Source organism: Schistocerca serialis, chromosome 1 (genome assembly GCF_023864345.2).
Source record: "Schistocerca serialis cubense isolate TAMUIC-IGC-003099 chromosome 1, iqSchSeri2.2, whole genome shotgun sequence".
Taxonomy (NCBI): Eukaryota; Metazoa; Arthropoda; class Insecta; order Orthoptera; family Acrididae; genus Schistocerca; species Schistocerca serialis.
The window spans coordinates 970491279-970506829 of NC_064638.1; the positions used below are offsets into that span (position 1 = coordinate 970491279).

General features: G+C 38.2%; 1 protein-coding gene across 1 annotated transcript in view; it reads right to left on the reverse strand.

Annotated features, from left to right (window-relative positions):
* LOC126412913 (DNA-directed RNA polymerase I subunit RPA1) overlaps positions 1 to 15551 on the reverse strand; it is a 298986-nt gene that overhangs the window by 231156 nt on the left and 52279 nt on the right. The window contains exon 6 of the mRNA XM_050082804.1: positions 14972 to 15043. Within this exon, the coding sequence (XP_049938761.1) occupies positions 14972 to 15043 (72 nt within the window). The remainder of the gene's footprint in view (positions 1 to 14971; positions 15044 to 15551) is intronic.

Sequence of the window (15551 nt, forward strand, 5' to 3'; positions counted from 1 at the left end):
AGGGCTCCAGTCTCAAAGGGTACAGGCCAAAGAAACGACGAGAATCGACCAAGCAACAGTTGGTATTGTAGTTGTAAATTGTCGTAGCTGTGTTGGAAAAGTACCAGAACTTCAAGCGCTGATAGAAACCCCTGAAGCTGAAGTCATTACAGGAACAGAAAGCTGGCTAAAGCTGGAGATAAATTCTGCTGAAATTTTTACAGAGACGCAAACCGTGTTCGGAAAGGATAGATTAAATAAAGTAGTTGGTGGTGTGTTTGTGTCTGTTGGTAATAGTTTATTTTGTAGTGAAGTTGAAATAGACAGTTCCTGCGAATTACTATGGGTAGAGGTTATTCTCAACAGCTGTTCCAAAATAATAATTGGCTCCTTCTACCGACCCCCCGACTCAGATGATATAATAGCTGAACGCTTCAAAGAAAACTTGAATCTCATTACAAATATGTACCCTACTCATACAGTTATAATTGGTGGAGACTTCAATCTACCCTCGATTTGTTGGCAAAAATACATGTTCAAAGCCAGTGGAAGACAGAAAACATGTTCTGAAATTGTACTTTATGCTTTCTCTGAGAATTACTTTGAACAATTAGTTCATGAGCCCAAACAAATTGTAAATGGTTGCGAAAACACACTTGACCTCTTAGCCACAAATAATCCTGATCTAATAGAGAGCATCATGACGGATTAGTGAACACAAGGTCATTGTAGAGAGGCTCAAAACCATATCAACCAAAACCACTAAAAATAAACACAAAATATATCTATTTAAAACAGCAGATAAAAATTCTTCTTGATGCCTTCCTATGAGTGAGTATCCATTCCTTCCAAGCTAATTATGTAAGTGTAGACCAGATATGGCTCAAATTCAAAGATACAGTATCAACAGCAATAGATAGATTCATACCGCGTAAGTTAATAAGAGACGGAACTGATCCACCATGGTACACAAAACACGTCAGAACACTGTTGCAGAAGCAACGAAAAAAGCATGCCAAATTCACAAGAATGCAAAATCCCCAAGACTGGCTAAGTTTCACGCAGGCTCGAAATTTAGTGTGGACGTCAATGCGAGATGCTTTTAATAGTTTCCACAATGAAATATTGTCTCAAATTATGGTAGAAAACCCAAAGAGATTCTGGTCATACGTAAAGTACACCAGTGGCAAGAAACAGTCAATACCTTCACTGCGCGATAGCGATGGTAATGTTACCGATGATGGTGCCACTAAAGCGGAGTTACTAAATACAGTTTTCTGTAATTCCTTCACGAAAGAAGACGAAGTAAATATTCCAGAATTTGAAACCAGAACAGCTGTTAGCATGAGTGACATAAAAGTAGATATCTTAGGTGTTGCGAAACAACTGAAATCACTTAAGAAAGGCAAGTCTTCTGGTCCAGATGGTATACCAATCCGGTTCCTCTCAGAGTATTCGGACACAATAGCACCTTTCTTAGCAATTATATACAACAGCTCACTTGGCGAAAGCTCTGTTCCTAAAGACTGGAAAGTAGCATGGTTCACACCAATATTCAAGAAAGTAAATAGGAGTAACCTATTTAATTACAGACCCATATCAATGAACTCAATTTGCAGTAGGATTTTGGAGCATATACTATACTCTAACATTATGAATCACCTTGAAGAAAATGACTTATTGATACATAACCAACACAGCTCTTTATTACCATGAAATAATGAGTGCTGTCAACAAGGGAGCTCAGATCGATTCCATATTCCTAGATTTCCAGAAGGCTTCTGATACCGTTCCTCACAAGCGACTATTAATCAAATTGATGATATCAATATAATGGAAGGAAACATTCCACGTGGGAAAAATTATATATAAAAACAAAGATGAGGTGACTTACCGAACAAAAGCGCTGGCAGGTCGATAGACACACAAACAAACACAAACATACACACAAAATTCAAGCTTTCGCAACAGACTGTTGCCTCATCGGGAAAGAGGGAAGGAGAGGGGAAGACGAAAGGAAGTGGGTTTTAAGGGAGAGGGTAAGGAGTCATTCCAATCCCGGGAGCGGAAAGACTTACCTTAGGGGGAAAAAAGGACAGGTATACACTCGCACACACGCACATATCCATCCACACATACAGACACAAGCAGACATATTTAAAGGTCTTTAAAGGTCTTTAAATATGTCTGCTTGTGTCTGTATGTGTGGATGGATATGTGCGTGTGTGCGAGTGTATACCTGTCCTTTTTTCCCCCTAAGGTAAGTCTTTCCGCTCCCGGGATTGGAATGACTCCTTACCCTCTCCCTTAAAACCCACTTCCTTTCGTCTTCCCCTCTCCTTCCCTCTTTCCTGATGAGGCAACAGTCTGTTGCGAAAGCTTGAATTTTGTGTGTATGTTTGTGTTTGTTTGTGTGTCTATCGACCTGCCAGCGCTTTTGTTCGGTAAGTCACCTCATCTTTGTTTTTATATATTATTAATCAAATTGTGTGCATATGGAGTATCGTCTCAGTTGTGTGGCTGGATTCGTGATTTCCTCTCAGAGAGGTCACAGTTCATAGTGACAGACGGTAAATCATTGAGTAGAACAGAAGCGATATCTGCATTCCGCAAAGTAGTGTCATAGGCCCTCTGCTGTTCCTGGTTTATATAAATGATCTACGTGATAATCTGAGCAGCCCCTTGGATTGTTTGCAGACGATACTGTAACTTACCAGCTAGTAAAATCATCAGGCGATTAATGCCAATTACAAAATGATCTAGAGAGAATATCTGTTTGGTGTGAAAAGTGGCAATTAACACTAAACAAAGAAAAGTGCGAGGTCATCCATATGGGTACTAAAAGAAATCAGGAATTACAATTACGAACAATTTTATAATATTACTTGAAAATACAGCTCTTCGGTTGCACAGGTAAAAAATTTTCAACTTTACCTAGGTTTCAACTGCTCTAAGGCAGCCTTCATCAGAAGTAAAAAAAATTTTTACATTACATAGAGTAAATAGTTATGAAATGGTTTAGAGCAACAGTGCTCACGTTAAAGATAAAAATATATTTGTACATTATAAAATTTTCCTAGGAATGCACAACTTGATTAAGACGCGCCGCTAAGGGTCGCGTGTGCGGCCGGCACTGTAAGCAGCATCACACTGATGAAGGCTGCCTTAGAGCAGTTGCGACCTAGGTAAAGTTGAAAATTTTTTACCTGTGCAACTGAAGAGCTGTATTTTCAAGTAATATTATAAATTTCGTCTACGGCTGCTGTATTATCGGCCATGTTCAAAATTGTAATTGCGAGCAACTTAAATTGGAAAGACCACATACATAAAATTGTGGGGAAGGCAAAACAAAGACTGCGCTCTGTTGGTAGAACACTTAGAAGATGTGACAAACCCACTAAAGAGACAGCCTACATTACACTTGTCTGTCCTCTGCTGGAATATTGCTGCACAGTGTGGAATCCTTACCACGTAGGATTGACGGAGGACATCGAAAAAAAGCAAAGAAGGGCAGCTCGTTTTGTGTTATCGCGTAATAGGGGTGCGAATGTAACTGATATGATACGCAAGTTGGGGTCGCGGTCATTGAAACAAAGGCGGTCTTCTTTGCGGCGAGATCTATTTACGAAATTTCAATCACCAACTTTCTCTTCCGAATATGTAAATATTTTGTTGACACCCACCTATGTAGGGACAAATGATCATTATAATAAAATAAGAGCAATCAGAGCTTGAACGGAAAGATTTAGTTGTTCCTTTTTCCCATGTGCCATTCGAGAGTGGGATGGTAGAGAAGTAGTATGAAAATGGTTCGATGAACCCTCTGCCAGGCACTTAAGTGTGAATTGCAGAGTAACCATGTAGATGTAGATGTAGGCTAATTACCTGTGGACCTACACATTGAGCAATAAGAGGTACAAAGCATGTAGTTGCAATCTTCAATACTTTTCAAAATATATGTGAAGCCGTACGAACTGAAGAAATGCTGTCGGCATACTGATTATTAGATACATGTGGAATAACCACTAGATCACTGTGGGCAAACCTCAGGCTGTACTGTCACACAATGGGATACAATTCACCAGCAACACATGGAAAATGGTTTCTAGAATCAAATGATATCTGACAGCTACTGATTTCAAAATTGCATCGAAAGTGAATCCTGATGCATGTGTTTTCAGTGAGTTGAACCATTCTATTCAAATATATTGTCAGAAATGCCACAGGTTATGGATAGATAAGTTACACACTTTTGAATAAATTGTGAATCATTTGAAACGAATATTGGGCACTTACGTGCTGCAGGAACTTACACAGGAACAAACCACGCACAAAGTGGTCAGACCCAATCAAAGTTAAACAGAAGTATCAAATGAGGACAAAATCAGACAAACATTAATTAACCTCCATGCCAAGGCTGACCAACGGAAGAAGGTTTCTGACAAGCGCACCACACGATTCAGGCATTTTCAGGTAGGAACAAAGTTTTAATACATAATCTTACCAAAGCATCACTGCTGAATTAAAAAAGGAAGTATTTATGCACAGGACCACATATCACCACAAAACTTCTGAATCCTAGTGTATAGCTGTTGTGCTACCTACGAAAGGAGAAAGGACTACAGTAAAACCCCTTTTTAACTAATCTCTGGGGACCCAAATGTTTTCCGTAACTCCTTGACTGCTACAGATGTCCTGTTTGCATTCCGTGCTGAGCACAGCTTTGTTGTCGCAATACTGCTTGCCTAATGCTGTTAGCTGTGCTGAGAAACAATGTTCCGGCCGCTATGAAATACTTATCATCCATTTTTAAGACAATCACACAACGAAAAAATTTGATTTCAATGTCACATCTGTATTCAATAAAGGACTGAATTTCTCTTCATTACTCGTTGTAGTTACTGTGCTGCATTAAATTCAAATTTCAAAGAGTTTGCAGAGGTAAAAATGCATTATGTAGACTGTGCAAATGGTTGATTTTAGCTCACGCATTGCTGTGTACAACATGTAGATAAGATATCAAAATTTCATTCAATATTGAGAGCAGAGTGATGTCTCATTTCACTCCTGAAATATTGGCTTTTACATCTGGCAGACGATCATGCACAGCATGCTCAATTCCATCCTTGCGTTCAGGCATCATGTGGGCATAAATATTGTCACATTTCATAAAAGCTTCAAGACATCGAAACAAGGTTTTTTTTTTTTTTTTTTTTTTTTTTTAAATAACAGCATGCAAACAAGCACTTATGTTGTATGATAAATACTTATAAACTTTTTATTCACTGAGATATCGAAGTAACTCGATTGCAGTAATGAGAGAGACAGCAGAATGGGACACAGAAACACACCAACAGCATTTAATGCAAACCAGAGGCCACATTTGAACAAGCCATTTGACAAAGTTCATCACTTCAGCCGGTTTTCCTTATGGTATCAATTCGTTATACAGTACTGGCAAAACTTGGTGCAACCACATTCCTTTCTTCTTCTTCTTCTTCTTCTTCTTCTTCTTCTTCATTATCACCATCAGCTCCTACTTCAGTGTTCCTTCACAAGCATTTTACACATTTCACTTGCATCATTCTTGAGTGTGGATGTCATCATCACAACAAACAAAGACCTGAAATGTCAAGTTTTCAGAAATACCAGTGATCTTATTCCATTGCTCTGCAACACTGTCGTCTTCAACAAGTGATGCACCACAGCCAGCCTTTGCGAAACAATTTAACACAGTCTGTTATTTTATACAATTCCAGGCAGCAACATATGAATGGCCTGTAAAGTGCCGAGCCTCAACACTTCATTCTTCTCAAGGAATGAAACTCACTTCCACTGCAGCTACTCTGTATTTGGCTGTAAATGCGTGTATTATGATAGATCCAGAGGCTACAGATGACTTGTGCAGATTGGAGAATGGAACTCAGCATTCACATTCCACAGAAATTATGTTTCCTTGGGACTTATACGGCATCAGTCAATACTAAATACAATTTTCCTTCATGCTGAACCCATCTTCAAATCTAAACAACTGAAAAATCTAGTGGATATTTGTGACATTATCCTGGCTCTGCTGTTGTAGTCTTAAGTACAGAGAAGTGTCCTTATGTTTCTCAAACACCTAGGAATTTAAAATTTCTCACTTCCATCACTGTTTACACACAATAGCATTGTCATCCCTTTTTTTTTTACCTACATGGCAATCTTCTCCCTTAACAGAATATGATCTTGTAGGAAGTAAACTATAAAATATACCAGTTTCATCAGCACTGAAAAGGGCTCTGAGCTCATAACCCTGTATCAATCGTGGCAATGTAAAGCCCTTCTGACAGTTTAAACTTCCTATGACTGCAGGTTCACTTTCTCGGCTTACACTTTCAAATAATAGATTACGATATTTTTTAAAAAATACACAACCAGCTATTTGTTGCACTGAAATTCTGAATGCCACTTTTTAAAGGGATTTTATGAGGCTTCTCTTGCAGTACCTTTCTGCTTATATAATCCATTCATCATAAGAATAAATCTGATGTAAACATTGCACTATGTATTCTTCCGTGTTTGCTGGAACCTCATTGGATTTCCATTTCACGTGGGACTGCAGCCAAGCTGTCTGGAGTACTGTCAAGTACGATTATAAGGGTCCATTTTGTGCCCTGCATTACACGCACATCGACTTAGCGATAATGTGGGACAACAGCTTTACTGGCGCATTTAACTTGGACAGCACTGGCTGGTCAGCTGGTACAGCTAGACTGCAGTGACGTGGCCAGCTGCAGTTCACACGTAAAGAAATGAGCAGAGGAACAATACAGCTTCAAATGTCATTTAATTTTTAAGCACAATGAAATAATACTGCAAATCTCCCACAATACGCTCCTTACACAACTATACGAAAACCGCAACACATTATTGTTTTTAGTTAACGTACTATCGTAATAAAAAACAAAAAAGATGAAAATTCCTGAGTTAACCACAGGTAATTTTTCTGCATAATCTGTGTGTAACGAAAGAGAGTTTTGAAGGACTTCAGCATATAGTTAAATATTGAAGCCACTGAAGGTATTACTTACAGTCAGTCGTCTGGTAATGTCTTAGCTCCTTTCTTATCCGAATCCGAGAAATAAATTTCATTTCTGGAAGTGTCACCTGTTACGTTGATAATGAGCCTATAAACAACAGATTCTACAAAGCCAACCAGGCACACCATTTTCTTTTGTTCTTTTATGATAAGCCGTTCTATATTCCACCAGCGTTCGGCAGTGATGTGTGAAAAAGCTGCGTGTGTTAGTTCCAGTACATCAGGCAGCTTAACAGTCTTGTTGCTTCTCGGGACAAATCCCGCAGCTTGGATCCAGATCAGTTCTGTTGGGTTCATATTGTAAGGGTACAGTAGCAAATGTAAAAATGCAGCATTTGCATGATGTGCTCAATGCTGTGAAAATGATTGTTTTTCATGATTTTGCAATATTTATCTACCTCTGTGGTATAAAACGATGGATATAGTCCAAATAAAGGGAATTTGGTTTTTTGTTTTTGGCTTAAAAATTAAATTGTTAGGTTTTCTTAATTTAAACAACTTTTATGAACAGTCTTTCATAAAACATCGATAATTAAGAATTTGTATTTGAGATGGAAACAGGAATTTTGAATCCAATATGTAGATAGAAACAAGAAGACATGCATTTTTCATAAAAAAATGATTATGAGTTTTATAATTACAAGATGTAGATATTTAAAATTGAACGGGGGAGGGGGGGGGGGGGGGGGACGATGTTAGGGAGATTTGAACCAACGCACAAATAACCACATATGTTTCACATTCCATTATCCTACCGACTGCACTACATGTTCAATGTGACTTTGGTTGTCAACTGCAATGTACACAATGCTGGGAAAACTTCAAAGCTGATAATTTCCATAAATTTATGAAAAACATTAAGAACAGTAAATTTCTCGGTACTTTTTAACCATGTTCCATGCGTGTTTCCCTACAGAACAGAAAGCAGCCTCAGCCATTTTCATATCGCACATTAACAGCGTGACAATCAGAGCACAACGCTGCAGAGGCTGTGACTGTACACGATTTTTGAAATAAAAGCTACGTAGCTAAAGCGTGATTAAGAAAAATGTTGATTGCTGTTAGTACATTTGAATATCTTAAAGTTTCATTTAACATAACTTATTAATAAGATACCTAACACATAAGCAGGACGTACCACCACCAGTGTAAGTGTGCTATGGCTTCTTACCAATCATCACATTTGTGTTTGTTTACATCAGGTTTATTCTTATGATGAATAGATTATAGGAATTCTGCCACTTCTCTGTCCTTGGAAACAGTTTGAAAGACTATTTCCCACATCACTGAATGTCAACACATGAATGTTCTTCCTTTTCTATTTACAGGAATCATTAGCTTCAGCAATTAAGAATACTGTCTTATTTTTGGGTCTGCTGCACAAGTAAATGGGGCTAAATAAAATCTTATTTCATCACCATGTCTGGAAGGTTTTGGTTACAACTGTTATCAAGATTGTGGATGATCAACAGTTTTTTCTGAATTGCTAGCTTTCTTTGTTTGCAGGCCACAGCTCCACAAAAGTAAAATTGATAATTTCGACACTTTCATAAACAAACAACTACACTTTTCACGTTTCATAGGCTCAGTGACCATGACGACAGAGAACACATCTAAATCACATATTAGGCAGGGCAAAAATCAGTTTGCAATATGTTCCATGCATCTGCCAATACTGGCTTCAAGGGAAGTTAAGTTATTGATTTCGACCAACATATGTGTCAACTGATGGAATCAATCATCATTTACTGCATCACACGACACTAACTACAACCTGTGTCAGACTGAAAGAAACTGGAGACTTACTTGGACATGTCATGAATTGTGTAAAAACTGGATTTTAAGAAGTTTTACGATTAGTCTTATATCAATGGAAACTCTCTGTATTATTTAAGAGATACATGAACTACTGTCATGGGAAATGCACAAAGGTACAGAACTGCCCCGTAGAGATTAGAATGATCAAATGTGATTACAGTACTATGCATAAAAGAGTGTACAGAAACTTAAACTTCTCAAATGATTTGTTTCCTTTCCTTCTCCTTGTGTATTTTCTCAGAAAGATTAGTGGTTTAGAAGAGACTGACTTACAGTATTCTTATCAAACATTAATTTATAATTAAATGGATACACTGAAGCTATTCGCAACTGAATTTTGTGGTAAAGGCATAATATAATTGTTGAATCCATGAGATTTGCGAATATTTTTTACACTGATCCCTGAGTGAATGCTTACTAATTAATGTGTGATATCTTGAATTCGCTAGGCTCCTGTGACAATACATGTGTGTACAGGATGTATAATGATACTTTACTATCATGCAAAGTTATGTGTATGAAGTGTTTAGATTAGTCAGGTGCTGTTTAGGTAACACTTTGTCTATTGGTCAATAAATATTTTAGTTACGACTTAAAGAGAATTCTGGGGCAGTACTAGTTAATTAGTGACAATGACGCAACATTAACATCAAGAGGGGAAACGCCTTATGAATGACAAGTGGGCATTGCCTTGTGCACAACATTTTAGAGTACAAAGAGGACTGCCTCTGGAATTACAACATAAACAAAGTGAGTGACCAACCAAATCACACAAGAATGCCAATGCATTAGCAACCCCATGAATAAAACATATGACATGAACTTATACATACCTGTATATACAACAATTAATCAAAAATTTGTTATATAATAGAAATTACGAATTTATATGCTTACTGCCAGATGTACGTTGTATTATGTATGGCAGAAGACAGAAAAACAAGGCTTGCATAACCACATGAATCACTAACTCTTTACACTACAGGCAAGTACTGTAAGTCTATTGGTGGATTATTCATACACTAGTGCATTATATTTCATGATCTAATCAAGCTGTTGCCGATGATGACCATATGGTACTAGAGCTTGTTTTCCCTTTCTACGCCAGCTAATATGCCAATACTGTCAACACTGTGAGCTGTGCCATCACTGCTCTACTCAGTCACAATCTGCTGACACTGTACCATGATGATATGTCTATGAACTGTACAGTTGATACCATTTTCATGCTGATTTCCCAGGACCAAGCAGTGGAGTAGGGGAATAAGAATTCCTGGGACCTGCCACACTAGTCCCTTTCAGATCCTCAGAAGTAATGAAGAACTGCCAGCTCACCAGAAAGAAATTTTTTCCTCATTAGTGGTGGAGGCACTGCAATGTCCCCAAGCAAAGAAGTGAGTTGAGCAGTCTTCAGCTGCGATAACATTATATGCTGAAGAATTTCCCACTTAGCGCTCTCTCTCTCTCTCTCTCTCTCTCTCTCTTTTGCACTCTGGTTGCTGAACCAGGTGGACTATGTGATCAAAAGTACCCGGACACTTGGCTGAAAAAAATGACTTACAAGTTCGAGGTGCCCTCATCGGTAATGTTGGAATTCAGTATGGTGTTGCCACCTCCTTAGCCTTGATGACAGCTTCCACTCTTGCAGGCCTCCATCAATCAGTTGCTGGGAGGTTTCTTGGGGAATGGCAGCCCATTCTTCACGGAGTGCTGCACTGAGTAGAGGTATTGATGTCAGTCGGTGAGGCCTGGCACAAAGTCAGCATTCCAAAACATCCCAAAGGTGTTCTACAGGATTCAGGCCAGGACTCTGTGCAGGCCAGTCCATTACAGGAATGTTATTGTCGTGTAACCACTCCGCCCCAGACTGTGCATTATGAACAGGTGCTCAATCGTGTTGAAAGATGCAATCGCCATCCCCGAATTGGTCTTCAACAGTGGGAAGCACGAAGGTGGTGTGCTGTGACAGTGCCATGCAAACAATAAGGGGTGTAAGGCCCCTCCATGAAAAACACAACCAGGCCATAACACCACCACCTCCAAATTTTACTGTTGGCACTACACACTCTGGCAGATGATGTTCACCGGGCGATTCGCCATACCCACACCCTGGCATCGGATCGCCATATGGTGTACTGTGATTCGTCACTCCACACAAAGTTTCTCCACTGTTCAATTGTCCAATCTCCTTACACCAAGCGAGGCATCGTTTGGCATTTACCAGCATGATGTGTGGCTTATAAGCAGCCGCTCAATCATGAAATCCAAGTTTTCATTTTCTCACCTCCCACCTAACTGTCATCGTACTTGCAGTGGATCCTGATGCAGTTTGGAATTCCTGTGTGATGGTCTGGATAGATGTCTGCTGTTACACACTATGGTCCTCTTGAACTGTCAGCTGTCTGTCAGTCAACAGACATGCTTTTGTGCTGTAGCGTGACCGCTACGGTCGCAGGTTCGAATTCTGCCTCGGGCATGGATGTGTGTGATGTCCTTAGGTTAGTTAGGTTTAAGTAGTTCTAAGTTCTAGGGGACTGATGACCACAGATGTTAAGTCCCATAGTGCTCAGAGCCATTTGAACCATTTTTTTGTGCTGTATGTGTCCCTTCATGTTTCCACTTCACTATCACATCGGAAACAGTGGACCTAGGGATGTTTAGGAGTGTGCAAGTTTCATGTACAGACGTCCGACACAAGTGATACCCATCACCTGACCACGTTCGAAGTCTGAGTTCTGCGGAGCGCCCCATTCTGGTTTCTCGCGATGTCTAATGACTACTGAGGTCACTGATATGGAGTACCTGGCAGTAGTTGGCGGCACAATGCACCTAATACGAAAAATGTATGTTTTTGAGGGTGTCCGGATACTTTTGATCACACAGTGTACCTGTGCTAGGTGATGTATTATTACAGCGAAAAGCAACTTTAGCACTTAAAACAAACCAGATGATTGCCACAATTTGTTTAATTTAACAGTAATAAATATGGTGAATCACAAACTGAGTTAAATTCTGAAGTCCTGGAAGAAACAGATGACATGACAAGACAAGAGGTAAATCTTTAATTTCATCTGAAGTCTGATAGCCTTCATCAGAACTGGAATTCATAGTCTCCAACGGTAAGAAACATGAGGAAATATCATTGTTATTCACTAAAAACACAAAGTGACCAGATAAATTACCAGAAGTACAGATGTGGGTGTCCACAGTAAACAGACACTGCCAATGGAACTTTTCACAAATTACTGAACCAAATAAATTATTTTAAACTGAAAAAAAAGGTAACCCCAGTTGCTCAACAGGTGATAGCATAACCTCAACAAATGAATAACACAGACCAACGAAAAATTTTATTTGAAAAACTTTTTTTACTTTGATAGCTGACCTTTATAGATTTTTATGTGCTAAATCCAAATCTAGCCTTAGTTTTCTTGTACCACCTATAGTTTTCGAGCAATATGCTTTTTATTATATAGTATAAAAATCCTATGCTATATGGTAAATGGGGAAATTAATGAAATGCTTTGTTACAACATAAGCATGGTTTGTATTTACAGTAAGTTACTTAAAACAATAACATGTGTTAATAGAGGTTTCACTTGTCAGCTGGAATTGGTTTATATTTTCTTTCTCTTTTTTCTTTGAAGCTTCTTGTGACACTTTTTCTACGATGATTTGCTTGCTGAACTTCTCAGTGAAGTGACCAACAGTAGCCCCCAACATGTTGGTGTTCCAGCGGTCTTGGTAACATTTTTCCATCACTTTAATGTCCTGGTGAAAATGCTCTCCTTGCTCCTCACTGATCTCTCCCACATTGTCCGGGAAGTAATCAAGGTGACTGTTCAAAAAGTGAACTTTCTGGCTCATTAAACATCCTAAAGTTTTAAACTTCTTTAACATTGTAGCTATAATTGAAACGTATTCTGGGTCTTTTTCATGTCCTAAGAACTTCGTAACGACTTGCTTGAATGATACCCATGCTTCATTCTCATTTAAGGTCATTGTCGATTCAAAGTTAACATCAAACATCAATTTTCTGATGTCAGGTCTGACAAAGACGGCTTCTTTTAGTTTAGCTTCTGAAACGTGTGGAAACTTTTGGCAGAGATACTTAAAACATATTCCATCTTTAGGCAAAGCCTTTACAAACTGTTTCATTAGGCCTAACTTTATATGTAGAGGTAGTAGGAGTACTTTTTTTTGGATCTACAAGGTTTTTGCATAGAATATTCTTCTCACCACATTTTAATGACTCCCTCACAGGCCAGTCCTTTCTGCACCAATGTTGATTCCTAGCCCTACTGTCCCATTCACACAGGAAACATGGAAATTTGGCAAAGCCACCTTGCTGACCAAAGAGCATTCATGTTACTTTTAGATTGCCACATATCATCCAACCATGAGCAGAATAGCCTATTTTACTTAGCACAATTTCTAGGTTTTCATGGCTTTCTTTCATATGTACAGAATGTCCAATGCATATATGTTACCATTGTGTAATAAAACAGCCTTTAAACTAGTTTTGGATGAATCAATAAATAGCCTCCAGTCTTCCTTTTTGTATTCAATATCAAGCTCATTCATCAGGCTTGGAATGTCTGAGCAGTTTACTGAATCACCTTCTTGTTGAAAAAACTTGGAAAATTGCTGCTCTCTCTTTCTATACATGTATATGATGGTTCCAACTGCCAATAGGTTCTATTCTTTTAATCTACAGCCAAGCAATTCAGATTTTTCTTTCATTACACCCAGATCCCTAACCAAATCGTTAAGCTCGGTCTGAGTAAACAATTTGGGCTCTAGACTACCTGTATTACAATGGAATTCATCACCATCTGGTTCATCTAAATCAGACTGTACATCAGAAAATACTTCTGTTGGAATAGAATTTAAATCATCTGGTGGTTCCGGAACCGGCAAATCTACACCATGCCCTACTGGTCAGATGGCAGACGGAAGGTTAGGGTAGCTTATTACCTTCTTGTTTTTCGAATTATGACCAGTAGTATGAATACTGCAAAAGAAGCAATCATCGGAACGATTTCTTGGCTCCCTCCATATCATAGGAACAGCAAATCTAAAGGCTTTTTTCTCCTTTTTGGACCAGATCTTCAACACACACTTAACATACCTTATGCGGCGTCCAAGATTTACGCTGATCACCAAGTTTAGATCCAAAATAGGATAGATAAACATTTTTCACAAAGTCTGTAATGTTTCTTTGGCGTTTTTTGATCACAAATTCACCACAAATATAACAAAAACTGTCAGCAGAGTTTTTACAACCACGATTAGACATTGTACTGAGCACATGTACAGGAAACGGGAAAGTGAGGTTCGGTTGACTGTAAAGAGACCACCATCTGTTAACACAAAAATAGAATCAGCCTTTCTTTGCCAGCAAATTTTTTTCAGCATTGCTACCAACGTCATCTACATTCATTAGACCTCCTTTTAAATTATTTCCCACCCTAAAAACCATAAGAATAAGGTATTTTCAGCAAAAAAGTTTTTTTTCCATCATTGGCCTGTGTAATTAGTGTTTTGGAATTTTTGTTGGAGTTCAAAATAAATTAATATTAAATATTATATTTATTTGATGTCTAGGTGTTACACACTCAATAGCTTTTAGTGAATGTAAAAATTACATTTTGTATCTTCCTGACAAAAGCAAGGCAAAGACGAAACCATGGGGTTACATGTTAGCGCAAAAATACAACCAAAATCTAATACTCAGTGCAACTAGTGTGCAAGTGTGTTATGTCTCTTAGCAACTGAAGTTGATCTCAATTGGAATTTACACACATTTATAGCCAATTATACTATTATTCACTCTATCTTTTGAAGAATTAATGACAATCTGAACAATATGCAAGGCAGACATCTGAAGATACAGGTAATTCATTTGCAGACTGTTCATAGGAAAGGACCCTTTGCTTTTGTATGTGGTCAGCTAGGATGAGGATGAAGAAAGAAGAAAGTAGAGGGTGACATCCAGTAGAGAAACAGGGAGACATAGGGTAGTTTCAAAATGTTACAAATCTTAAGAGCAGAAACAATATACTTGAAATGTCTATTGAAACAAATAATCACCTGCATTCATCAGGCATCATCATGACTATGTTTGATTTTCCTCTTTCTCTCACATCTGCAAGCTCTCCTTTCCTGTAATAATCAGAACAGAGAACAATTCACTAAGACTTTCTTGATACATCCTAACTGGTAACACACATTAAAACCAAATGTAAAACAATGACTTGTAGTAATACAACACTTATAACCAAAGAAACATTAATTGATTCTATTAATTAATTAAGCAAGAGTCATCAACATACTTAGTTCTGTGTGTCTTCAAAATTCCACATTACTGTAAAAAACAAAGTGAAACACAAACATTTTGGTTGCTCTCTTGATAGAATATGTTAACCTTGGCAATGTCAGTGGATTGGTCTGAGCATGTACTTCATGCCTACTGTGTACTTAATTTTTAAAAAATATTGAACCATTCTACCAGATTCTATAATTATTTTTAGTTACACTTAATACAAAAATTTACATGTAATTCAGCTGGCCATAGAGTCTCCCCTCAATCCTCTTACCATTTGTAGCTGATGCGACTTTTAGCAATGAATGTCTTTTCAATAAATAATAGCATTAAAATACCAGGCTGGAA